General features: G+C 46.3%; 2 protein-coding genes across 2 annotated transcripts in view; one reads left to right on the forward strand and one right to left on the reverse strand.

The window, feature by feature from the left end:
- EIPR1 (EARP complex and GARP complex interacting protein 1) overlaps positions 1 to 3,347 on the reverse strand; it is a 141,519-nt gene extending 138,172 nt beyond the window's left edge. Inside the window, 1 exon segment of the mRNA XM_044918650.1 lies at positions 3,188 to 3,347. Within this exon segment, the coding sequence (XP_044774585.1) occupies positions 3,188 to 3,229 (42 nt within the window). The 5' untranslated portion in view covers positions 3,230 to 3,347.
- An 8,714-nt stretch (positions 3,348 to 12,061) lies between these two features.
- The window catches only part of TRAPPC12 (trafficking protein particle complex subunit 12), a 79,934-nt gene continuing 64,614 nt past the window's right edge, over positions 12,062 to 27,381 (forward strand). Inside the window, exons 1-3 of the mRNA XM_021697540.1 lie at positions 12,062 to 12,129; positions 14,512 to 15,717; positions 25,472 to 25,588. Of these exons, the coding sequence (XP_021553215.1) occupies positions 12,076 to 12,129; positions 14,512 to 15,717; positions 25,472 to 25,588 (1,377 nt within the window). The 5' untranslated portion in view covers positions 12,062 to 12,075. The remainder of the gene's footprint in view (positions 12,130 to 14,511; positions 15,718 to 25,471; positions 25,589 to 27,381) is intronic.

A 27,381-nucleotide genomic window follows, 5' to 3' on the forward strand; every position in this document is an offset into this window, starting at 1 on the left:
TAAGATGGAAAAGGCGTGTTTAGGGTCTGCGTTCTTAAGCAGATTTTCAGCAATCTGACTACTTAAAAGACTAGTAAGAATTACTTGGATTTTCTTTTTAATTTTAAATATACAAAAATTACAAAAACTAAAATCATAAACACAAGTCAAAAGTTGCTTCCTGTGAGCTAAAAGATGTCAATCACATGATGCCATAATGTCCCATAAACACAAACGTGCTCAGCATTTTTATTTTAATGACCCCTGTATGGTGCTCTTCTGCCTTTTATTTGACATAGAAGGACCTCATTTTACCCTCGAGCCTCATTACCTCAGTCAATGGACAGCAATCAGATCCCCATCTTCTTTTATTTTTTTAAGGATTTTATTTATTAAGAGAGAGAGCACGCATGCGTGCACGCACGCGCGCACACACACAAGCAGGGGGGAGGGGCAAAGGAAGAGGGAGAAGCAGACTCCCCACTGAGTGAGGAGCCCGATCCAGGGCTCGATCCCAGGACCCTAAGATCATTACCTGAGCCGAAGGCAGATGCTTAACCAACTGAGCCACCCAGGCACCTCCAGATCCCCATCTTCGAAAGTAAAGTGTTCTCCACAGTGATTTGAAAGTCACTGACAACCAAACCTCCACTGTGACTTCTAGTTCTTTTTATGTTTACCGTAGTAATGGTTCTTCGGATTCAAGAATGTCATGGCCCACAAGCTGTCCAAAATAAAGAAGCATAAAAATCTGCTACTTCTTTTAAGATAAAGGAGAAATTCAGATAAAACATTTGATGCCCAAGGCAAGGATCCACTCCTTGATATTAATCCCAGGAAATAACATTTGTTATCTCAAAGATCCAACACTGAAGATCAAAACCTCTGTTATTTCTTAAGGAGATTTCTTAAGCAGATGAAGGAGTGATTAGGTACACTGGAGTCAGATGTACACTTTAGGAAATATGAGGTCAGGGACCCTCAATCTCCCCACAGGCTCCCTCTGCATGTGGCCACACATGCACCTTTTCCAGGAGAAAGCAGTGCAACTTTGCAGTTAAGGGGCTTTGAAGTTGGCTTGAGTTTAAAGCATCTCTAGGTTAGAATCCCAAGTCTGGCTAGGTGGGCTTGGCCCACAGAACAGGATCTACAAGTAGGACTGAGAGAGAAGTGGAATACAGGCAGTCTTCAGCAGGGTACCCCACACACAAGGACGCTCTCAAAAGCAGCTAGTTAAGGCACAATTTTGGGTAATTGAGCCCAAGGTCAAACACTGTAACACAACTCATTCCTCATAGGACACTTTAATACAGCCTTGTATGGATTTATCTGTAAGAATTTTGTCTTATGATAATAATTAGAACATTTCCTGAATGCTTATTATGTGCCAGGCAATGTTCTAAGTGCTTGAATCAAATATATTAACTCATTCAATTTTCCTAACAGCCATAGGGGATCCAGGCTCATTTTCCCATTTTAGGGGCAAGGAAACTGAAGCCCAAGGTTACACAGCTAGTAAGTGCTGGAACCAGGATTTAAAGATTTTATTTATTTACTTATTTATTTATGAGAGAGGGAGAGAGCACAAGCAATCAGGGGTTAAGGGAAGAGGGAAAGGAGATGGCGAAGGAGAGAGAGAAAATCTCCAGCAGACTCCCCGCTGAGCAGGGAGCCCAAGGCAGGGAAAGATCCCATGACCCTGAGAGCATGACCTAAGCCGAAATCAAGAGTTGGTCGCTCAACCAACTGAGCCACTGAGACGCCCCTGGAGCCAGGATTTAAACTTCAGGAGTTGTGGTGGTGTCCAGGCTTTTAGCAACTAACGCTGCAGCTTCTCTCACTGTAAGCTTCTTTTTTTTTTTTTTTAAGATTTTATTTATTTATTTGAGAGAGAGAGAGAGAGCACATGAGAGGGGGGAGGGCCAGAGGGAGAAGCAGACTCCCCGCCGAGCAGGGAGCCCAATGCGGGACTCGATCCAGGGACTCCAGGATCATGACCTTAGCCGAAGGCAGCCACTCAACCAACTGAGCCACCCAGGCGCCCCTCACTGTAAGCTTCTTGAAACCAAAATCATTTCTATTTTTTAGGGATTTTTTTAAGATTTTTATTTACTTGTTTGAGAGAGAAGAGAGAGAGAGCATGAGCGGTGGTGGGGAGCAGCAGAGGGTGAGGGAGAAGCAGACTCTCTGCTGAGCAGGGAGCCGGATGCAGGGCTGATCCCAGGACCCTGAGATCAGGACCTGAGCCCAAGGCAGACACTTAACTGACTGGGCCACCCAGGCGCCCCCATAATTTATATTTTTAACACACATTTAGGGCACACAATTATGTTATCAGGTACTTCGTAAGGCAGTGAACTGTGTCTTTTGTCTGTGTATCTGTCCTTAAGTGCCTTAAGGTTCCCAAAAGCCATCTGAAGAGTTGAAACCAATACAGGGCTCTATTAGGACCTGCACAGTGCAACCTACCTGCCCTTCCAGCTCCCCCGGCCCCTTTCCCCCTCCCTTCTCCCCTCTATCCGTAGACTCCCCTGGGGTCCTGCTAAACTGCATGTGCATTCCGGCTTCACTGCTCACACGGTGGGTGGGGGCCCATCCCTTTCACAGTCATGTGCTGAGCACCTACTACGTGATGGTCACGGTGAACAGGCACTGCAGAGTACAGGGTGAAGAAAAACAGGACATGAACGGTAAAGAGGTGAAATCCGAGTAGAGTCTGTGGTTCCATTCATAGGACTGCACCAATGTTTACAATTTCTAAGCTTTGATCAATTTGCCATAGTCACGTGAGACTTCAACATTAGGGGAAACTGGGTGTAGGGTACTAGAGAACTTTCCGTTTATCTTTCCGACTCTTATGTCCCAATTAAACGACCGTCTCCCCCACCCCAGAAAACCCACAGATGCGGTGCCTGCGTCCACGAACTGCAGGCTGCAGGAAACCGTACACAGTACGTACACATCAGCCCCCCAGCAACACCCAGGGCTGCGGGGAGAGGAGGCGGCGGGGGCTCCCCAGCCCGGGGGTCGTGGGCACCGGCGCTGCGCCCACCCTGCGTCACGCAGGACCCGGGGCCTTCCTGGATAACCAAGTCCTTTAAAGGCGCACCCCGCAGCCCCCCTCCCGGTCCTCAGCTGCACAGGGGGCTGGGGACGCGCCGGCCTCGCTGCGCAAACCGCGCGGCGCCGGGGCCCTCCTGGGACGCACCTGGAACTCCAGCCCATAGATCACCGGAGCGTCGTCCTCCATACTGCGGCCACTCACACGCCTAAGGCCTGTCCCTAGAGCGGACGCGCCTCCGGGTCAGCGCCCATTCATTCCCTCCCGCCCAGGAGGCCCGAACCCGGAGTCTTTTAGGCCCACCTCGGCTCCCGTAGGCCTTACTTCCTGTATTTTCCTGATGCGTCATCAATACGCTCCTCGCCGGCTGCCAATGGATGTGGCTCCGGGCTCGTGCGCATGCTCACCTGACTCCATACGGGTTCTCACCCCTGCTGGCCGCAGGAGGAGGACCCGACCCGGAGGAGCCTGGCCCGGAGGCAAATCTCCAGGGGTGGAGGAGGGGCTGGGCGGTGGGGCATGGACTGGGGTGGCGGGTGGCGGGCGTCACTCAGATGTCACCTGCCTGGAGCCCTCCCTGCTCCGTTATCGCAGAGAGAATCACTCACCTGGATCTGTGACGTGTGGTTTGTTATGGTTAGTGCTTAGCGGGGCGCGGGGACAAACGCTTTGCAGGCGCTGTCTTGAAGTTCTTCGCTCTAACCCTGCGCCTAAGGTAGCATGCTTCCATCTTAAGAGATGAGAGGCTGCAGGGCGCTTGGGTGGCTCAGTCGGTTAAGCGACTGCCTTCGGCTCAGGTCATGATCCTGGAGTCCCGGGATCGAGTCCCGCATCGGGCTCCCTGCTCAGCGGGGAGTCTGCTTCTCCCTCGGACCCTCCTCCCTCTCATGCTCTCTGTCTCTCATTCTCTCTGGCTCAAATAAATAAAAAAAAAAAAAAAAAGAGAGATGAGAGGCTGCAAAATTGACTAACAGTTAAGCGCACCGAGGTAATAAGGTGTGGAGCTAGGATGTGTGCCTGGTGTGTGGACTCACCAGGACACTGCCCAGGATCCCTAAGGTCAGGGGCCACGCTCATTCAGGCGGCAGGCAGCCAACACTATGGGGGGAGGGGGGGAATACCAGTGCTGCGCCAGGGGGTGATGCCTGGCACCACACCTCTGGCAGCATCTGACCAGCATTTGACTCTGAATGGGAACCTGCTGGGAAGAGCCTGGGTTCCCTGGAGATGTCCAAGGATGATGGTGGAGGACACTACTTAGTACCCCCTGACTGTGCTGGCCTTGACCATGTCCTTAACAGACAGAAAGGAAACTGCATGGAATCCCAAAATGCCATAGCAGAACCCCCTTCGCTAAGCTGGGTTCCTCTGCTTTCCAAGACCACACACCTCTCCAACTGTGTGATTATTTTTTTCTCTCAACCCTTAATCCATCTTCATGACAAATGGCAAGTCCTGGAACAGGTATATGAAAAGATGCCCAACATCTCTGATCAACAGGGAAATGCAAATAAAAACTAAAATGAGATATCACCTCACACCTGTAAGGGTTGCTGGTATCAAAAAGTCAAAAGACAGCAAGTGTTGGCAGAAGTGGAGAAAAGGGAACCCTTATACGCTGTTGGTGGGCATGTAAACTGGTGCAGCCACTGTGGAAAACAGTATGGAGCTTCCTCAAAAAGTTAAAAATGGAAGTACCATATGTTCCAGCAAACCCACTTCCGGGAGTCAGAGGAAATAAAATCACCATGTCAAAGAGACATCTGCACACTCGTGTTCATTGCAGCCTATTCACAGCAACCAAGACATGGAAACAATCTAAGTGTCCATAGACAGATGAATGGATAAACAAAATGTGGCACACATGGGTGCCCCCCTACACACACACACACAATGGAATGTTATTTAGCCTTAAGAAGGAAATCCTGTCATTTGCTAAACGAATGAATCTGAGGACATTCTGTTAAGTGAAATAAGCCAAACACAGAAAGACAAATATTGCATGAGTACACCTACATGGGAAATACGAAAAAAAAAAAAAAACAACAACTTTGAACTCATTGTAGAAATAGAGTGGTGCTTACCAGAGGCTGAGGGGTAAGGGGAAAGGAGAGAGTGATCAAAGGATACAACTTTTCAATTATAATGCAAATGAGTTCTGGAGACCTGATGTACAGAAAGATGACTACAGTTAGTAAGATACCCTATACTTGAAACTTTTGAGAGTAGATCTCAAGGGTTTTCATCACACACCCACAAAAAAAGGTAACAGATTGGGATGATGGATGTGTTAATTTGATCAATTGTGGTACTCATTTCACGATGTATACAGGTGTCAAGACACTACATTGTACACATTGAATATATACTATATTGTCCAAAAAAAATATGGGGCGCCTGGGTGGCTCAGTCGTTAAGCGTCTGACTTCAGCTCAGGTCATGATCCCAGGGTCCTGGGATAGAGCTCCTCATCAGGCTCCCTGATCAGCAGGGAGTCTGCTTCTCCCTCTCCCACTCCCCCTGCTTGCCTGCTTGTGTTCCCTCTCTCGCTGGGTCTCTCTCTCTCTCTGTCAAATAAATAAAATCTTTTTTTTTTTTAAAGATTTTTATTTTTTAGAGAGCGAGCGAGAGAGAAACAGCACGAGAGGGGAGAGGGTCAGAGCGAGAAGCAGGCTCCCCGCTGAGCCGGGAGCCCGATGTGGGGCTCAATCCCAGGACCCCGGGATCATGACCTGAGCCGAAGGCAGACGCTTAACCATCTGAGCCACCCAGGCGCCCAATAAATAAAATCTTTAAAAAAAAAAAAAAATTAATCACTTATGAAGACAGAAATGGTTTTTCTCTGTTGTATCCTAATGCCCAGTGCCCTGCCAGGCACAGTTAATATTCAACAGATATCCCTCAAACGAATAAAGAGCCCTCAGGGGTTCCAGTAAAAAAAATCAAGGAGGCAGAGGCGCAGACTGGAGCGTCCCGTTCACCGTCTCCGATTGCCTGAGAAAGCAGTCTCCATTCCCCGCCCACCGTAGCACCTAGGTGAGCAGGCCCCGCCCACCGCAGCACGAACCGGAAATGGCTGGGAGGCCCTCCCTGCACGAGGCCTGCGCGAAAGCCCACGAACGGAGAGCGCGCGCAGGCGTAAAAGCCGGAGGAGGCGCCGGCTCCAGTCCCTCCTTCCGGTCTTCGTCCGCTTTCTCCCCGCGCTGTGGTCGCGGCAGCAGGTGACCGCCTCCCCAACCCAGGGGGCAGGGGGCAGGTGAGACTCGGGGCCTGGAATGTGGGGAGGGGGTCAGGTCGTCCGTAACCGCAGCCCCACCGGCCCTGACCCCAGCCGCTCGGGAAGCTTCTCCACGGGAGGTGCACCCCTTCGGTGTCTTGTCGCCGGGCCGCCCCTCCCACGGGGAGGGAGGGTCTCTTCATCGGTGTCTCCTGCCGGAGCTCCTTTCCGGGGTCTCCTGTCCCGGCCCCCACCTTGTGGGGCTCCTCCGCGGGGGCTGCTCCGTGACGTCTCGTCCTGGGAGGTCTCCTCCAGGTCCCAGCTGTGGCACTCAGTGAGCAGCTTGGCCTGAGCAAGCGCCTTGATTTCTCTTCTTGTTAGTTTGCTCTTCTGTAGACGGACGGCACCTGCCCGACCAAACCCTCAGCACTGGGAGGGTAAATGCGGCGGTTTGTGTGAAAGTGTAGACGCCGCTATTATTCCACGTCCTGATTCCTTCCAGAGCCACATTCAGGTCGGAACTGATCGATAGAGTGCATATACTGCGAAGACTGAAAACATTTATTTTATTTTATTTTAGGATTTTATTTATTTGACAGAGACACAGCGAGAGAGGGAACACAAGCGGGGGAGGGGGAGAGGGAGAAGCAGGCTTCCCGCCGAGCAAGAGCCCGATGCGGGGCTCGATCCCAGGACCCCGGCATCGTGACCTGAGCCGAAGGCAGACGCTTAACGACCGAGCCACCCAGGCGCCCCAGAAAACATTTATTCTAAAAGAAGCGCAGGGCTCAAAGATATGTTCTGAAATGCGTGTGTGTTCCTCCCACTTGACCAGGAAAGTTTAACTAGGCGGAACTTGGACTATAGTTTCCCCCTTCTCGTGGCTGCTGGAAGATAGGGTGTCTTTGCATCCAAATACTCTCTTCCTGGCTTCTTTTCATGAATTCAGGATGGTACCGAGTGACAGCCCCTGAGCCTGGCCCACTGTGGTGGGATGGGAGAGGGGGAGGGGAATGCAATTAGGGCAATTTAGTGGCAATGTCTTTCACTCGTCCTCCCAGTCTGTGATGTCCAACAGCATGTTAGCTCTGTACTTCTTTATTAAAATTATAGTTTACTGTGCTAATGTATATGTAGCTCATTACAGTTTAAAAGTACCCTGTGCATCAGTTACTGTTTATTCCTTATGACCCCAGTTTACAGACTGAGGAAAGCAAGACTAAGAAATTAAGTCATTTTTCAAAGATTGCTTAGTAGTGAAGCTAAGACTCAGCAGTTATTCAGAGCTTGTGTTCAGTGCTCCTTCTGACTCACCTCTGCTACTCTGGATGGTGATCTGTCCTAGCAGCCTTACAGGAAGAGCAAAGGCAGAAAAATCTGTGTCGAAATCAAATATTGACAGTATGCCTTTGGCCAAATCATCTGGTTTTCTCTGCTGCATAATGGAGGTCATAATGGTACTCTGTAAGTTGGTCCTGAGGATTAAATAAGATAACACATGTAAATACTTGATCTGCAGTGTCTGTTCTTTACATGGGGGCTTTTGTAAGTATATGCTAATTAGATTTCCACTACATGGCATATGTTTTCATGGAAATAGGGTTTACATTATCGCAGTCTGGTAAAAGACATAATTCCAGCATCATGTCCAGAAAGGGAACCTGAACTACTGTAGTTTTAATTGTTCTTAGTGAGTTGTTCTTAATGAAACTTCAGTTCTTAAATAATCACTTAAAGGTTAGTACTTAAAAAAAAAAATGTAAGTTGGGGCGCCTGGGTAGCTCAGTCGGTGAAGCATCTGCCTTCGGCTCAGGTCATGATCCGGGGGTCCTGGGATCGAGCCCCGTATCAGGCTCCTTGCTCAGCAGGGAGTCTGCTTCTCCCTCTCCCTCTGCCCCTTCCCCCCGCCCCGTTCTCTCTCTTTCTTCTCTCAAAAAAGTAAATAAAAATCTTTAAGAAAATATAAACGATCTTTGGTTTCAAGAAGTTTACAGTGAGAGAAGCAGCAGCGTTAGTTGCTAAAAGCCTGGACACCACCACAACTCCTGAAGTTTAAATCCTGGCTCCAGGGGCGTCTCAGTGGCTCATTTGGTTGAGAGTCCAACTCTTGATTTCGGCTCAGGTCATGATCTCAGGGTTGTAGGATCAAGCCCTGAATAGAGCTCCACACTGGTCATGGTGCCTGCTTGAGATTCTCTCTCTCCTTCTTCCTCTGCTCCCCCACCCTGCTCATGCACGTGCTCCCTCTCCCTCTCTCTCTTAAAAAAAAAAAAAAAAATCGTAAGGCATTAATTAAGGGCATCGTGCAAAGCACTCACCTGAACAAAAAGTCCACTTTCTTTGCTAGCATTTTAATGCTAACATAAGCTAAAATCATGTCTATGATTTAATAAAATTATTAAGCCAATAATAGAAATAATTATATTACACAGAAATCAAAAATAAATACATCTGCTGTTCCGTTTTTTAATTATGAAATATAAAGACCACATGTAACATTCATGGAAGACAAAGATCAAGTGCAAACCTGACCCAGTCTTCTGCCCACCCCCATAGAAATGGACAGTTGCCAATGGCTTGTTCATGTGTCCCTCCCTGATCAAACCTTCACTTGCCATTACCTCCAGCCCCCTCCCCAAAAGAATTGGGTATTATAATCACCTTGCTTTTGCACTTGTATTCCTAAAACAATATATTGTTTAATTTACGTGTTTTTGAACCTTATACAGAAAATTATGCTGCTTATTTTTCTACTCATTCTTTGTGCAAAATTAGATTTGTGAGGTTCAAACATTGATGCACTAGATATAGCATGGTTCATTCATTTAACATTTAATGTTCCATTTTTAATATGCTATTTATTTATTATTGTGTCTACGGGCAGTACTTGTTTCCAGATTTTTTTTTTTTTTTTTAAATCTTTGGAAGGAGGCAGGTATTTTGTTTGGAGTTGCTGTTGATAAGCATTCACGGTCATAGCTTATGCTACCATGTGAGGAGTTCCTCTGTGATACATAGGTCATAGAACCATTTACTGTCTTAACCAGAGCTCTTGAGAGCGAAAAGATATACTTAGTTTTACCATAACCATGGGTATGAATGGAAGCGTCCTGGAAAAATCAAGATGGATGGCTGTTGAGTCACAGGATTCATGCTTGTGAAATGTGTATCCCTTTCAGCCTGTTTGGATCTTTGGCCTATTTTTCTGTTGGGTCATTTATTGTCCTATTGAGTTATAAGAATTTTTTATATATTCTTGATATTAATTAAGAAGTCTGACCGTACCAAGTGTAGGTAAATGTGGTGAACAAGAATACTTTCACACTGCCACTGTGTGTGTAAATTGGTACAAACACTTAGGAAGGCAATTTGACATTATCTAGCAAAGATGAAGAGATATATTCTCTATGAACCAACATACACATAACGTTTGATAACATCTTGAAGAAGTTTGCACATGAACACCAGGAGACATGTATGAGAATATTCATAATGGCACTGTCTGTACTATCAAAAACCTAAAAATACCTCAGATGCTCATCGGTGATAGAACAGATCATATGTTGAGGCGCCTGGGTGACTCATTCGGTTAAGCGGCTGCCTTCGGCTCAGGTCGTGATCCCAAGGTCCTGGAATTGAGCCCCATGTAGGGCTCCCCGCTCAGTGGAGAGCCTGCTTCTCTCTCTCCCTTTGCCTACCTCTCTGCCTGCTTGTGCTCTCTGTCAAATAAATAAAATCTTTAAAAAAAAAAGAATAGATCATATGTTGTGACACCATCACACAACAGGGCACTCTCAACAGCAAAGATGAATGAATCCCAGCCTCACACTACTAATAAAGTTGAATCTCAAGGTTAAGCGTAGAGAGGGGAAATTAGGTCAAAAACTGAAAATTCTAAGTAACGTGTTAAGGAAGTAAGCATGTGGAAGATTAAAGAAAAATAAGAGTATGGCAAATTTCAGAATATTACCACTAAAGGGGAGGGAAGTAAATATTAGAGTGTCTCAACCGTATGTTATAAATATTGTTTGTATCCACTCAAAATTTGTTAAAAGTTTTTTACAGAAATGCACCTTTAGGAGAGAAGGGGGAAAGTTACAAGAAAAGAACCTCTAAGTTCTCCTACTGAGAGAAGAAAGTTTGTACCTGAGCTATCTCTTTCTGTCCAGAATATCTCCGTCACCCCTGTGCCATTTTTCTATTTGCCTCATGTATGTGTGTTAGCTACCTAGCTTTCTCTCTGTGTCACTCCCTACAACATGGGATTACCTAGTTACCCTGGGATCTAAGACACAGTAGTATGCTGTGAGTTGCAGGATGTTTCAAAACAGCCCTTTGGCAGTGGTTTTTAATAAATATGTAGTTTCTATTCAGAAATTAAGATTGGGGTGTCAGGGTGGCTCAGTTGGTTGAGCATCTGCCTTTGGCTTAGGTCATGATCCCAGGGTCCTAGGATCGAGTCCCGCATCCGGCTCCTTGCTCAGTGGAGAGCCTGCTTGTCCCTCTCCCTCTGCCCTTCCCCCAAAGAAATTAGGATTGACAGTATAATTTTTACTCTGGATTGGGCAGCACCTTTTTAGTCTTTATCACTAGGAAACATTGATTTTTCTAATTTAGATTGGATTAGAAACAAGGTTTCTAAAGAGAAAACATAGTTACAAACAAGCATTGATTTGCAAGAATGTTGATGTTTACCTTGCTTTCTTCCTTTCAGAAGATTGTTACTTTAAAAACATTTTAGATAAATTGGTAAACACAATTGCTGTGTCAGAGTTTTATCCTTTGCCTACCTGCTCTGCAGAAAAGTTACATTTCTATTCTCAATAAATAAGCTTCCCTAAAGCTCTCTAGGAGCTGTCATTTCTAAAAATCTGTCTATGTCATAGTTTTTTTCCTAAAAAATCATAGTTTCCATCTCTGTTTCTTTAATTACTGGTGAAGCAGTTTCTTGCTGTAGGTATCCAGTCCACATCATGAGTGGGTCTTGTATAGTGATTAGCTTTCTCTTATTCCAATGAATTGTGGGAAGTAGCTCAGTGTTATCTGGACAGTCTTTCCTATGGTGCCCCCATTTTAGTCTGTCTCTGTATCTAATACATACAAATTAACCTTGACTGGCAGTTATTCCTGCTTATTTTAAGAGTAGAACTTTCTCCACCCTTCCCTGTATATAAAGAAAACACTGTGCTTTTGCCAGTTCTGATATTTTTACCTTTTCCTGCAATTGTATCAGACCTTTTCTTATAGCCTACATTATTCTACAATTAACCATTAGTGTAGTATTGGGATTTCTGGAGTTAAAATCTGAACTGTTTTTATTCTGCGAGGGGCTCAGAACCAAGTTAACCCAGCTATAGTTACTGGCATCTCCCCGGTAGGCAAGCACTGTGCTAGGGGCTGGGATACTTCAGTCCTCATGAGGGTTAGTCAGGAAGGACCAAACTCCATTCCTGGCAGTGTGGGAAGTCAGACTGAGCCACCCAAGCGCCCCTACCAATGATTTTATTATTTTCTTTTAGAGATTTTATTTTTAAGTAATCTCCGTCTACACCCAATGTGGGGCTCAAACTCACAACCCCAAGATCAAGAGTCATGGGCTCTACCGACTGAGCCAGCCGGGCACCCCACTATCAGTGATGTTGCTGAGTCCCATCACTGCTCTGATTCTCAATGTCCCCTTCTGTGCATTAGGGCATTGATGGTGTTGCCTTCAGCTGCTGTCCAGGTGAAAGGAAGTCGTGCTTGCTGTTCCCATGGTCTTCCTGCCCAGCCTCTGCTGCACAGAGAGGACCCAGGGGACAGCCCCGCATGTGACGGCATGTCCATTTTTGATGCTCTCCAGGCAGCCTCTCCTCTGCCTTGCTATGAAACGGTACCAGAAAAAGGCTTTTGTTCCTTTTTCATTTCATTTTTGACTCCTTTATAGCTAATCAGATGAATATGTAACAAATGGGGAATTAGTAACTGACTATGCTGGACAAGAAACTTCTCCAAAGTGTTTACCTTTGGTTATCTACTTTAATCTTGTTTTTAGAGCTCAGGGTGACCAGGCTGTAAAAAGGAAGGACGGCTAATTTGGAATACTGTGGAAGTGTTGCCAAAGAAGTACTCTTATCTAGAGATCATCTAAGTATAGATTTTAAAGGTCAAACAGGCATTTTTTTTTCTAGAAAAACCCTCATCTTAATTGGACTTTGTTCACTATAAGGATAGAACTATATACAGTTACTTTTGCTAAAAAAGTTTTTCAAGAAAAGGAGCACATTTTCTTTAGAGTCAAACTCCTTGTTTCATTCTGTGGCCTCTACCACCCAGTGTCAACCCAGCGTTTCAGCTTTAACCGGCCCTGGTTTCTCCGCTTACTAGCGGCACGGCTTTGAGCGAGCTTGACCTCCCTGAGCATTAGCTTCCTCATCTGCAAGATGAAGAAAATGATAGTGGTTGTATCACAGGGTGGTTCTGAGGATCAAGTAAGAACATACACATACAACCCTTAGAACAGTACCGAGGACAGAATTCGCACCAGTAATCTGTCTGGTTCACTGTCATTAGGTCCAGTGGTCAGCCTGCCTCAGTGAGGGTGCCTGTCTTGGTACAGTTTTTCTTTCTCATGCTCGATTCAGGCAGACAGCGTCCCAGGGAGAATGGGGAGATTGTTACAGGTTGGAGTGTCTTGGCTTCATGGAAGAGGGGGTCTACAACTGGGTCATAAGTAGAGGTTTTTGTTGTTGTTGTTTTAGTTTGCTTTCAAAATCTCATTCTTTATTATTACCGACTTACTGCACACTGCCCCAAACCCACTGTAGCACTTCTCATGGGAAAATGTCACAGGCACAATCCATTCAAGTTTCCCAAACTTTTATAACCAAAACCTGACACGTGGACCCACATAGGTGCACACTACAATAATATGACTTTCTCTGGAAATGCAACCCAAGGAGACACAGCCATCATCCCTAACAGTATAAATCCACAAAAATTGAATTAAGATTGTTGGCTAGGCTGATAGGCAGGGGCCAGGCAATAGGGCCTTTGTGTTTTCTTGGCTTCTCGCCTACTCTGCCCGCTAAGAACAAGTAGGGTTTAAAAGGCTGGAGACCTCACCCCCGTTAGGAAGGCTACTATCAGAACAGGAAATAACAAGTATCATCAAGAATGTGGAGAAATTGAAATCCTTGTGTATTTTTGCAGGAAATGTAAAATGGTGCAACTACTATGGAAAACAGTTTGTTGGTTGCTCAAATAATTAAAAATAGAATTGTCATATGATTCAGCAATCCTACTTCTGGGTATATACCCAAAGGAATTAAAAGCAAGGACTCAAAGAGATATTTGTACATGCGTGTTCATGGCAGCAGTCAGTGGCCGAAGCGTGGAAGCAAGCCAAGTGTTCATCGTGGATGAAGGTGGAAGCAAAATGTGGTATGAAGATACAATGGAATATTAGTCAGCCTGAAAAAATAAGGAAATTCTGACATACTACAACATGGGTGAACCTTGAGGGCATTAAGCTAAGTGAAATAAGCCAGTCACAAAAGGGCAAATACTGTGGCATCCCACTTATGTGAAGTACCTACAGAAGTCACATTCATGGGGTCATAAAGTAGAAGGCCATTATCAGGGGCTGGCATTGGGGGGCAGGGAGTGCTGGGGAGTCATTGTTTAATGGGTACAGTGTTTCAGTTTTGCAAAATGAGAAGAGTTCTGGAGATTGGTGGTGGTGATGGTTGCACAATGATACGAATGCACTGAATACCCCTTAATTTTGAAGTCAAAAATGGTTAAGATGGTAAATGATCAAGATGGTTACGTTATGTGTCTTTTACCATGATCAATCAATTGATAGATGGCTGGAGAAATGGAGTCTTTCGAATTTTGAACCATGTGAATATATAACTGATAAACATTTTTTAATAGGCTTTATTTTTTGGAGCAGTTGTGGTAGGTTCACTGCAAACTTGTGAGCAGAAGGTTCAGAGATTTCCCGTATACCCTCCACCTCCCTCACCAAGCAGTACATTTGTTACAGTCAGTGAACCTGCGTTGACACGTCATTATCACACAAAGTCCATAGTCCGCATTAGCGTTCACTCTTGTTGTTGTGCATTCCATGAGTTTGGGCAAATGTGTAATGACATGTATCCACCATTTGTTTTTAAGTTTAAAAAACAGTTTTAACAGGAAGGTAAAATCAGCTCAACAGTAACTGAGATAGAAAGCTGATGAGGTTGGTTCATATCTGTCTTTGCTTCAGGGGGCCATGGAGAATGCCAACGGCACCAAGCAGAGCGTGACTGAGGACTTGAGTCCGGCCGAGGGGCAAACCGGGAGCACCACTCCGCAGGGAGAGCAGGGGCAGCTGCTTTATCACGAGGAAACCATTGACCTCGGTGGAGATGAGTTTGGGTCTGAAGAGAATGAGACTATATCAGAAGATTCTAATAATTTCGTAGATAAGCTTAATGAGCACCTGATGGAGAGCGTCCTCATTTCTGACTCTCCTAATAATAGTGAAGATGACTCAGGTGACCTTGGCTGTTTGCAGGATGTTGTGGAGCCTGCAGAAGGCAGCGCTGGTCCCACACTGGAAAGTCTCGGGGACGAAGGAGCAGTGGACACCCTGAGCAAGGACAGTGAAAGTGACGGAGAGGATGTGTCTAAAGACATCTCTGACACGACCCCGGACCCAGACCACAACCAAGTCAAAGGTGTGCCCGCCTTGGGAGAGGAAGGTGCAAAGGACCCTGGCCCAGGGGACGGGAGCACTCGCCCGGAAGGGCTGGGGTGCACCCCACCTCCGAGACAGTCCCCTCCCACTGAGGAGCCCGTCCCGGTGTGCACCATCTTCAGCCAGCCGCTTCCCGCCCGCTCCCAGCCGCCCCTGCTCCTGCGGGATGGCTTCGAGCCCCAGATGGTGAAGTCTCCGAGCTTCAGTGGTGCGAGCGAAACGGTGGCCAAGACCCCTCCCCAGGCTGTGCAGCCAAGCCCCAGCCTGAGTAAATTTTTTGGTGATCCTGCCAACACTAATTCCTTGGCCTCAGACTTCTTTGATTCGTTCACGACTTCCACTTTCATCTCCGTCAGTAACCCCCATGCAGGTTCTTCAGCTCCAGAAAAACTGTCTTCGCTCTCCACTCCGGGGGGAGAAAGATCCCCAGGTGCCACTGAGCCTTCTCACTCTCCAGGGATCGAAAAGTCAAAAGCAGGTGTTTCCCCAGCTTCTGTAGAAATCTCTCAGTCTCCAAAACCGTTTTCACAGATCCAGGCTGTGTTTGCGGGGAGCGAGGACCCCTTTGCCACGGCCCTGAGCATGAGCGAGATGGATCGCAGAAGTGATGCCTGGCTCCCCGGGGAGGGGACCAGGGACGTCCTGATTTCAGTAGCCACCCAACAGTACAGCACAGTGTTCGTAGACAAGGAGAGCCTCACCATGCCAGGCCTCAAGTTTGACAACATCCAGGTGGGTGCAGGACATCTTCAGGGGGGCGTTCGTGGCCGGATTCCTCGGCGGCCACTTCTAGTTCCTTCTCATCTCTTTCTGCTTTCCCTCTCTCCCTCCCCCCCCCCATATGGATGTGTGTGTGTGCGTGCGCGCGCACACACACACACATAAATACCTTTCAGGGATTGAAAAGTCCCCATTTTTTAGCAATTCCTAAAATACTCTTTTGGAGAGTCTGTTACATCACTAGTTAATTTGGAACTTTGTTGATTTCCCTAATGTATTTAAGGCACTAGTCAACGTCTTAGAAGTAAATGCCAGCAAAGTAGATAGTTACATCATAATTCTCTGATGTAGCTGTGAACTTCAGGTGCTCAGGTTATTTGTGACATTTAAGCTTCAGCAAATGATAAGTCCCCCATTCCGTTTTTTTAAAATCTGGGGAGTATATTTGTTTAGCATATAACATGCTTGATGTAGAAAGAGTTTTATAGACTCATTAAGAAAAATGTGGATGGCCCCACAAAGTAACAAATCACAAAAATATTTCAATGTTCTATATAATAAATAGTGACATAGAAAAGTTCAGTCTAGCAATCAAAGATGATAAGGTTATCTCCATTTTCTGTTATCTAATTGGGCATTTCGTTCATGATTATTCCATGTTTGCTAGAGTGTGGGAAAATGGCCTGACTCAGGCAGCCCTGATGGGACCATAAGTCAGTACAAACATTTTTAAGTAAAGTTTTTAAATCAGCATCCAAATGTGCATATTATTTGGTCCAGAAATACCAGTCTTAGGAATTTTTTTATAAGGAAATAATGTCACTGGTATACAAATACCCAGCTTTTGGGATGCCCATCACAGTGTGGTTTATTATTGCAAAGCATCTGAAACGATCCAAAAGCCCATTATCAAGAGGCTGGTTGAATACATTTGAGTCATCTGTAAAATGGAATATTAACGTAGGTATTAAAAATGATGATACAGGGACGCCTGGGTGGCTCAGTCAGTGAAGCGTCTGCCTTCGGCTCGGGTCATGATCTCAAGGTCCTGGGATCGAACCCCGTATCGGGCTCCCGGGCTTCCTGTTCGGCGGGCAATCTGCTTCTCCCTCTCCCTCTGCCCCTCCCCACCCCACGCTCATGCACGCTCTCTCGTGCTGTCTCTCTCAAATAAATAAATAAAATCTTTTTTAAAAAATTAAATACAAATGTTAAAAAATGATGATATAGCAGGATTTTTAACGAGGTCCATATTTTATTGTTAAATTTGAAAAACTGGATACAAGACGGCATGTGGCATGCATAGTATGGTGAGAATGTTTATAAATACATGTAACACGTACCTAGAGAGTGAGCGCATCGGATGCCAGTGGCAGGTGATTGCCCAGGTTGCCACCCAGCCCCGGGTATGGGGGACATCGGTCCAGCCCCCGTGGCTGGCCTTGTGTCCTGCGCGTGTCTGCCCTCCTGTCTCCAGCAGCCCTTTTGGGAAGCATGTGCCCGCTCCTGCACATGCATGGCTGGTTGGAAGGCCCAGTGCGTGGGACGTGTGTTGTCGTGGCATGGTAAACTGCTGAGCCCTGGGAGAAGGGCCACACTGGGGACCTAGAAATGTGAGCCCATAGGTTCTGACACTTCGCATGGCAGTGTTGACAGCATATTCAGGTACCAAACGCACATTTATTGTGCGTGTACTGTTTACCAGGCATTGTGAGCAGCTTCCTTCTCCACTCTCTCAAGCAGAATACACTGAACATAAACTTACTTTTGCGGCATCTTTTTAATGAATTCCGGGTATGGACTCTGAGTTCAGGGGGTACTTGGACATGCAGGATTTGGTTTATGTATTCACAGATTTCCTTCCCCACCCTTCCCTAGCCCTGTCTACATCCACTCTACCCACAGAGGGGGAGGAGGGGAAGGCTTTACTGTTCCGTGTTTCTTCCCTCCCTGCTTCTGGGGGACTGTGTGCTCGGCCACCATGTTCCTGCAGCCTCCGTGGGACTGGCCTTTTAGCACTTCCTTTCCACACTATCTGTTGTTTGCAGTTTGCTTCCCCCCCATTGTAATTCAGGGGAAAATTGAAGGTTGCCATGGAAATGACTTCGCCCAGGGATTCTAGGGTACATTTGGAGATGTGTAGAGGTGCTTCACTCTGGTTGCCAGAGGTCTAGGGTGAGCACATGATATTCATGGATGGGGCCAAGCATGCTAAATAGCCTGTGGGCTGGTTAGTGCCAGACCAGAAATACTGTGCTGCCCAAAATGTCAGTCCTCCTTGAGTCAGGAAACACAAGCCCTGAAGTTCAGTGCTGGTTTCCCCTAGATTGAATCAGATACAGAGGCCCTGTCATAGGTCCTCCCTAACTCTAAAGCTTCCGTGATTTACCTCCCCAGTTCCACGCAGCTGCCCGTGAGAAAGTCAGGACACTGCACAAGTCAGCAAGGGTTAGGGAGCTCCCACTGCCTGGGCAGAGTGCAGGGAGCCAACCAGGGCACAGCCTTCCTTCTTTTCGTTTCCTTTAAGTCCTCCGCCCATGTCTTCAGTACCTCTTGCAGTCCACGGTGGTGGTTTTGGGAACCTTGTGGTAGGTTGAAATTTGAACCAAGAACAGTTCCCAGAATACCTTTGACTCTCGCACATGACAGGTGAGCTGCATGTGCGCCCACATGTGTCTCTTCACCTGTACGTTATCATTCCCAAGACAGAAAAGAAAATGTACGGTTAACCTTGAACCGACATGCTGTGTTTATTCGCCAGGAGACTTCAGATTGGTTTCTCTATTAATTTTCTGGGCACACCAAGCTTTTGAAACCATTTCTTGGATTTACTTATTAATAAGCTCCCCCTTTGTCACTGTTACTACGATAGAGTTGTTCATTCTCAATCAGCTTTCTAAAACACTTAACAATTTTCTTCCAAATTGCTCGCCTCATTAAAAATTACCTTCCTGGAGGATAAAACTTGAAAAGATTTTAATTTCTCTATGAAATGACGTCAGTGGCAGTCTTAGCTAAGTTAGAAGCTGAAAGGTGAATGTGTAACACCTCCTTCCACTCCAGTGGCATCAGAAGGACACAGACATTTTCAGCTCGTTATGGTTGTATGTGCCCTCTGTCCTCAATGGAGTAAATGGAAAGTTTGTGGGGAAATGGTAATTCAGAACTTTTTAGAACCGGTAAGGAATGAAAGTGGAGAATTGTTTGTGTGGTGCTTGTTCACTAAAGAGAGAGGAAGGGAAAAGGGGAATAAATAGAAGCAGCAGAATTTCAGTGGTGAGGGTAACAGGGCGGTGAAGGTGATGGGGTTGGGCCCCTCTTGCAGGCATCAGAATTCCCCAGCCCATGCTGGCGGCACGAGAAACCTGGCACACACACTTGGAGACTGGAGCCTTCCACCACCCCTTTCCCATTCTCTTTCCCCGTTCTTGCCTTCCCTCTCACCCTTCCTGCAACTTGGATTTCTCCGGAATCCCCTCAGGGAAGCCCACACGGTCCGTGTGGAAACCCCAGGTCAGGAGCCTACAGGAAGCCAAGGACCCACCTGTTCCTGCAGCTTCACCAGCTACACATGTTCTCAGCTTTCATTAGTCTGCAGAAATCATTTATGTCATCTCCATTTTTAAAGGTTATTTTTTTCTGGATATGCAATATGTTTACAATATAAAATTCCAGGTTGATAGGTGTTTTTTTTTCCATTCAACATTTTAAAGATGCTCTTCCATCGTGTTCTGGATGTGAAGTTTATAATAATTTTTAAGATCTTATTTATTTGAGAGAGAGTGAGCATAAGCAGGGAAGAGAGGGCGAAGGAGAGGGAGAAGCAGACTCCCCGCTTAGCAGGGAGCCTGATGAGGGACTTGATCCCAGGACCCTGAGATCATGACCTGAGCCGAAGGCAGACACTAAAGCGACTGAGCCACCCAGGCGTCCTATAATTTTATCTTCACTCTTCTATACCTAATGTACATGTTTTCCTCTGGTTACTTTTAAGATTTTATCACTGGTTTTCAGCTATTTGATCCTGATATGCATTCACATGGTTTTCTTTTCTGTTTATCTTGCTTGGGATTTGTTGACCTTACTGGGATGTGTTTTCCCAGTTGGGAATATCCTAGTCCTTACCTCTTCAAATAGTTTTTCAGTTTTCCCTCCCTCCTCTCTATTTCTGGGACTCAATTCCACACATTACTCGATTTTGCCAGAGGCCACGAAGGATCTGTGTTTGTTATTCAGTTTTATTTCTCTTTTTGCTTCCCTTTGAAATTCCTGCAGTCATGTCCTGAAGTCCGTAGTCTTTCCTTCTGTGCTTTTTAGTTTGCAGCTGATGCTTCTTGGTGAATTTTTCATATTTTTTGTCTCCAGAATTTGCATTTGCTTCTTTTTTATCTTTTTCTTTATTCAGTGTGTTGAAGTTTTGCTTCAGATCCTCACGGACATTTATAACAGCTGTCTGAAGGTTCTTTTCCGGGTAGTCTGTCATCTCCGTAATCTCTGGATCTGTTTGTATTTATCTCTTCTCTTGGTTGTGGGTCACATGTGCTGGCTTTGTCCCATGTCTCATCATTTTTGGTTAGAGGATGGACATTGTGGGTTTCATGTGTTTGGAAGTCTGTATTGTGTTGTCTTCAAAAAGACTTGTGCTCCGTTCTGGTCGGCAGGTATGTTATATGCAGATTCACTTGATCTTTTTCAGGTTTGTTTTTAAGTTTCTTAGGGTGAGTTTAGAGTAGCTTTTCCTCGTGGGTGACCTTTCTGACATCTGTCAAAAGCCTCGGTGTTCAACAAGAGTGCTCCACACAGTTGGCATAAACTTGGCATCTTTCAGCCTGTGTGACCTCTGAGAATTGCTCAGCTCCCTTGCCATTTCACCCAGCCTTCTAGAGCATCACCATGTGCATGGGCTGCTTGGTGTCCAGCAATGGACTCAGGCTTCTGTGCAGAGGTCCCTCGTTTTCAGTGCTCCTTCTTACCAGTTCCAGCCACCTCAGCCTCTCGGATTCCCAACTTTGTCTCCTCACCTCAGCAAGTTCACCACACCCTGCTTGGGACTCCTCTTCACACTGTGCTCCAAATGTGCCTTTGAATTCAGGAACTCAAGTCATCTTTCTCATTCTCTCAGATCCCAGCCCTCTTCTGTGTCTTCATCCCTTTCCTCACTGGAGAACAGTCCAGTCCCGGTTACTCGTAAGAAGTCCCTGCTGCTTTTGCTCACCACACTCGCGAACGGTTCCTGAGCTAAGTTTGCTGAACTGAGTTGAAGCATGAGAGTGAGCCCAGGAAGACGTGGGGAGGCCAGTTAAGGCCATTCTGTGATAGCCTCCCACCGTTTTCCTTGTTGAAGCATTCTCTCAAATTCTGATTTGTTTGGGGCCTCACAAGAAAAAAAAGGTTTAGATTTGGTTTTGTTTTTACAGCTTAAGGGAAATAGAGTTCACATGTGATACAGTTCACACATTCAACTTACAATTCACTGGTTTTTAGCATTTTTTTAAAAGATTTTATTTATCTATTTGACAGAGAGAGACACAGTGAGAGAGGGAACACAAGCAGGGGCAGTGGGAGAGGGAGAAGCAGGCTTCCTGCCGAGCAGGGAGCCCGATGCGGGACTCGATCCCAGGACCCTGGGATCATGACCTGAGCCGAAGGCAGACGCTCAGCAACTGAGCCACCCAGGCGCCCCGGTTTTTAGCATTTTGACAGAATTGTGCAACCATCACCACAGTCAATTTTTAGAACATTTTTATCTCCCCAAAAGAAGCCAAACCCCCGCCCCCTCCCCCAGCTCCAGGCAAGCACTGATCTCTCTGTCTCTGTGGATTCTCCTGTTCTAGACATTTCATGCAAATGCAGTCATACAATATGTGGTCTTGCGTGACTGGCTTCTGTTACTTAGGATAATGTTTTCAAGAGCCGTCCATTTTGTAACATGTATCATCCCTACATCATTACTTTTATTGTCAAATAATATTCCAGTTTATGAATATTCCACATTTTATCCATTCATCCCTTGATGGACATTTCGTTTGTTTCCGTTTTTTGGCTGTTGTGAATCCACTTTTTGGCTGTTGTGAATGATGCTGCTTATGAACATTCATGAACAAGTTTTTGTGTGGTCACATTTCCATTTCTCTTGCATACGTACTTCGGAGTGGAACTGCCGGGTTACATAGCAACTCCGGGGTTCATTTTTTTAAGATTAATTTATTTATTAGAGAGAGCATGTGTGCACACATGCGTGCACAGGCAAGGGGCAGAGGGAGAGAATCTCAGGCAGATTCCCCAGTGAGCATGGAGCCCGATGCGGGGCTCGATCCCAGAACCCTGAGATCACAACCTGAGCCTAAACCAAGAGTCAGACACTTAACCAACTGAGCCACCCAGGTGCCCCTGGGGTTCACATTTTGAGGAATGTCCAAACTGTCTTCCAGATGGCTGCACCATTTTACATTCCACCAGTTTGGGGTTCTGCCTCGTTTTTGTTTCCTTGATGTTTGTTCAGGAGGTTTTGCTTACCCTGGGAGAGAGCAAGCACGAGCAAGAGGATCACATGCTCCCAGAGCTTCTCCACTGGAGCCATGGCAGAAAGCTCCCTGTGTGCTGGGTCAGGTGCAGGGCCCACTGTCTCTTCAGACCACTGCCCCTTGACCACTGTGTCTTCAGGTTTCCTAGACAGTAAAGCCTGCATGCTGTGAATCAGCTGCTCTGGTTTCCATTTTGTCTTTGTCCATTAAAATCGAGAAGGGACTGCTGAACTGTCCCCACACCGAAGGAGGGGTGGCAGCCCATGGCCATCTGTGAGCTGAGATCAGCCACTTGTTCTTGCACGAACACCTCTGACAGGGGTGGTGAGGGTGGGGGAACAACAGGCATCCTCCCTGTTGCCTGGCTGAGTCCTGGCTCGTTCCCATGCTATCTCCCCACGTTTCCTGCTTGGCCTTGGATGCACCAGTCCCTCACTGAAGCGTTTGCTGATTTGGAGGTGTCCAAGGGTTCCAGGCGGGTTCCATCCCAGGGGCAGCAGCCTAGCTCTGAGAAAAATCCCACAGCAGGGCAAGTTTGCTCCCCTCTCCCCCGCGACCACAGGAGGATGTGCGGTCAGGTGCCATGACCCCTGGGCCATAGTCCCCTCCAGCTCAGTGACACAGCAGGAGTAGGTTCATGGAAAGACATTTTGTCCCGTCCCTGGGCTTTCATAGGTGAGATGTTTGTTAGTCCTACAAATGCTCATGTCTCAGGAACTTCCTGTGCTAACGAAAAGGTTAACCAGCAGAGATTTTTAAGGGAAAAGATGTTTGTAGTGTGGTCTAATTAACAGAGAATGTTGCAGGGATGGAGGAATTAAATGGGTCCTCCCTCTGCGGCATGGAGATGTGATCTTGCCCTTTTCCTGCTCACAGCTCCTCCCACCCAGTTCAAGCCCTTGTCTAATAGGAGTTGCATTCCTGCAGAGCTTTATGGAGCCATATGGCAGAGCTCTTCTTATTCTGCCCTTTAATTGTCCCTCCTAGACCAGTTAGCCCCTTCTGTGGCTCCAGCATTTGAAGCATTTCACCTCACATTCTGAAAGCAAAAAATCATAAAACTGCTGCTTCTAAATTCTCGCTAGAGAGGTGTGGCTTGGCCTCTTGCAGCACGGGGCTCAGTGCCCAGGGCCAGAACCAGACTTGTGACCTGGAACCCCCCTGCCAAAGCCGCCTCTCCCCCTTTACCCGTGGAAGGGCAGCCGCAGACCCCTGCAGCATCTTTTCTGCCTCTCCTGCACACGTCATCCACAGGCTGGTGCTTTTTAAGTGTCACTGTTCTGGGCAACCACGAAAGATTCACCTTGCATGCTTACGCCAAGGGTAGGAAAACAATAGGAAGGGGCGGGGGCGCTTGTGGAGTCTGCAGGGAACACGTCCACACTGCTCTCCTCTCCGTCCTCAGTCGCTGTGTGCCCGTGGCCCTGTATGGCTAGCACTCAGCGGCCTGCAGCTGGAAGCCAGGGTTTTACTTGCTGAGATGAGAGGATTCTTATTACCCAGCACCCAAAAGGTGGCATTTCTCCCTGGCCATTCCAGCCACTGATAATCCTTCCTCTCCTGGCCTGGCCAAAGCACCTTGTCCTCTGCCCCTCGCCCTTCTATCTTCCCCTTATGTTTGGTTCGTCTTCTTTTTTATTTTTTTATCTAGGCATAAGTGATACACATTATATTAAGTTCAGGTGTATAACATGATTCAGTATTTGCAGATACTGCAAAATGGTCACCACGATAGGTCTTGTTAACATCCCTCACCTTACGTATTACAGAATTATTTTTCTCGTGATAAAACTTGTAAGATATATTCTCTTAGCAACTTCCAAATATACAGCACAGCACTGTTAACTAGTTGCCATGCAGTTCATTCATCCCCAGGACTTCCTTCCTTCTTTCATTTTTTTTAGGACTTGTTTCTTTTATAACTGAAAGTTTGCACCTTTTGACCACCTTTCCCATTTGGCCCATCCCCCACTCCCACCCCTGCCTCTGGCAATCACCAGTGTGTTCCTGTATCTTTGAGTTTGTTTGGATTTTTGGTTTTCATTTTTTTAAGATTCCACATAGAAGTGAGATCATAGGGGATTTGTCTTTCTCTGACTTACTTCATTTAGCATAATGCCCTCAAGTTCCATCCATGTTGAAACAAATGACAAGATTTCATTCTCTTCCTGCAACTGATCCTATTCCATGGGGTATGGACACCTCGTCTTCTTTATCCGTTCATCCGTCCACGGACACGTGGCTTGTTCCCAAGTACTGACTGTGAACATGGGGATGCAGACATCTTTTCAAGTTAGTGTCTTTATGTCCTTCAGATAAATACCCAGAAGTGGCACTGCGGGGTCATAAGCTGGTTCTGACTCTCTGAGGAACGTCCATCCTGTCCTACGGTGGCTGCTCCATCCTCTGTTCCCAGCAGCTGTGCGCCGGGGTCCCTTTCATCCACATCCTCACCAGCCGCCTTCCCTCAGGAGCTTCGGATTCCACTTTTCCATCCTTGGGCCCTGTCCGCGGGGGCGTCGAACCTAAGGAGTCGGTCTGTGAGGCCCAAGTTCCCCATGCAGAGGCCGTTTGGGCGCTTTCCTGGCCCCCAGCACAACTCCTGTGAGCGGAGGGCCTGTCTGAGCCCCTGGCATAGGACCTGCTTGGGAGGGCACTCTTCTCTTGTCTCCTGGGCTGGGAGTGAGCCTAGCACCCGAAGGAGGGCTTGGCTGAGTCCCTGGCAGAGGACCTGCTTGGGAGAGCGCTCTTCTCTTGTCTCCCGGGTTGGGAGTGAGCCTAGCACCCGAAGGAGGGTCTGGCTGAGCCCCTGGCAGAGGATCTGCTCGGGAGGGTGCTCTTCTCTTGTCTCCGGGCTGAAGGACGGCAGTGCCAGGTCCCAGAGGCTTTCCCAGAGACAAAGGCAACCTGGCGGATTGCTGGGGCCTGCGCTGCCGCCCCCATCTGGCCCTTGGTCCCAAACCCCACTCCTGGCTCGGCGTGCCTCTCATGTAAGCCTGGTCCAGGTGGTGGTGATTTACCCCTTCTTCTAAAATAAAGAGAACAGTTCTAAAATACACATTTTATTAAAGGTGGTGATGCTCAAGCCATCTGGGTGATTGAAGTTTTAGTGTACTGTAACCACGTTTTAACCTCCAAACACCAATGGAGAAAAAAGAAATTTCGTTTAGTTATGGGTTCTGGTTAGCTGAGTTTAATTAACATTTTATTGTGTTGACATATTTTTCTTACATTCCTTCAAGGGAGATGCAGTTAAAGACCTGATGCTTCGCTTCCTGGGTGAGAGAGCCGCAGCGAAGAGACAGGTCTTAAATGCCGAGTCCGTAGAGCAGACTTTCGTTGGGTTGAAACAGCTAATTGTAAGTAATGATGTGTTTGATTTCAATATTGTTGTTCTTATAAGGCCCGACTTTCCTTGTAGTATTTTCCTCAGAGTTAATTACTTCAAATGTATTATCTAAAGCCCTTGCATGTAAATAAAATTGTGTTGAATTAGATACCAGTCCTGTGCAGAAAAAGTGTCATATTAACATACTTTTAATATTAAGGCCAATTAGTTAGAAAGCCATTATTTTAAATGATTACATTCCTTGAAGCAGAATATACTTTGATTAAACATGCTTCATCAAATACAATAACTAAAGATAAGTAATTTTTATTTTTATGTTGTTGTTCTTTTTGAAATACTCTGTTTTCTCTACTTGGTATAAAGGGTTTATTATTGAATGGGTGGGTTCAACAAAAATGCACACAAAAATCTTTGTTCATTACTAGGAGTAAGTATGACTATGCAGGCAGAGATGCAGTCCCAAATATTAATGGGAAACTATCTGAACTGAAGGCATGTTAACATGAACAGGTAGGTGTTTCTGGCGGTCTTTGAAGCCCAGGAAACTGTACGCCCCCCACAATTGCCTTTATCCTTGGTACCTTTTATCATATTTACAGAAGTATGTGTCTTCAAAGAGGTAATAAGAATCATTTGTTTAGGTGGTTAGCAAATATTTTATACATAAAGCAATTAAAATTTAGGGGCACCCGGGTGCCTCAGTCGATTGAGCAGTCAACTCTTGATTTCAGCTCAGGTATGATCTCAGGGTCGTGGGATCGAACCCTGTGTCAGGCTCCAGGCTCAGCGTGGAGTCTGCTTCTCTCTCTCCCTCTGCTCCGCCCCGTGCTTTCTCAAGCTCTCTAAAATAAATAGATCTTTTTTTAAAAAACAATTAGGGGCACCTGTATGGCTCCATCGTTAAGCATCTGCCTTCAGCTCAGGTCATGATCCCACGGTCCTGGGATTGAGGCCCAAGTCGGGCTCTCTGCTCAGCGGGGAGTCTGCTTCTCCCTCCTCCTTCCTCCACTCCCTCTGCTTGTGTTCCTGCTCTCACTATCTGCTATCTCTCTCTCTGTCAAACAAATAAAATCTTTTAAAAAAAATTTTTAATAAAGCAATTAAAGTGTAATTTTTTAGTAAATTTAAATCAAATGCTTCATTGGGTTTCTTTTACTGAAGTGATTCTGGAATTATTGCTATGACTAAGAAGCTTTGGGAAGGAAAAATATGGAGATAGTCTGGCTTTTTGCTTGTTTTTTAAGATTTTTTTTTTTTTTTTTTTTTAGCTATCTGCACACCCAATGTGGGGCTCAAACGCCCAACCGGAGATTAAGAGTTGCATGCTCTGCTGACTGAGCCAGCCAGGGCACCCCAGAAATAGTCTGGGTTTTTTTGTGTTTGTTTTTCTTTTTTTTAATTCTAGAGCACCCTCTCGGGGAGCAGTCTTTATTTGCATTTTAAGAGAGTGACCACATAGATGAAAAACGCTGCAACCAATTGACACAACACGCAGTCCCTTTTTTGTAATTTTATTTTATTATGTAATGTTAGTCACCATACAGTAATCATTGGTTTTTTTAATAAATTTTTTTATTATGTTATGTTAATCCCCATACATTACATCATTAGTTTTAGATGAAGTGTTCCATGATTCATTGTTTGTGCATAACACCCAGTGCTCCATGCAGAACGTGCCCTCCTCAATACCCACCACCAGGCTAACCCATCCTCCCACCCCCCTCCCCTCTAGAACCCTCAGTTTGTTTTTCAGAGTCCATCGTCTCTCATGGTTCGTCTCCCCCTCCGATTTCCCCCGCTTCA

Source organism: Neomonachus schauinslandi, chromosome 10, assembly GCF_002201575.2.
Source record: "Neomonachus schauinslandi chromosome 10, ASM220157v2, whole genome shotgun sequence".
Taxonomy (NCBI): Eukaryota; Metazoa; Chordata; class Mammalia; order Carnivora; family Phocidae; genus Neomonachus; species Neomonachus schauinslandi.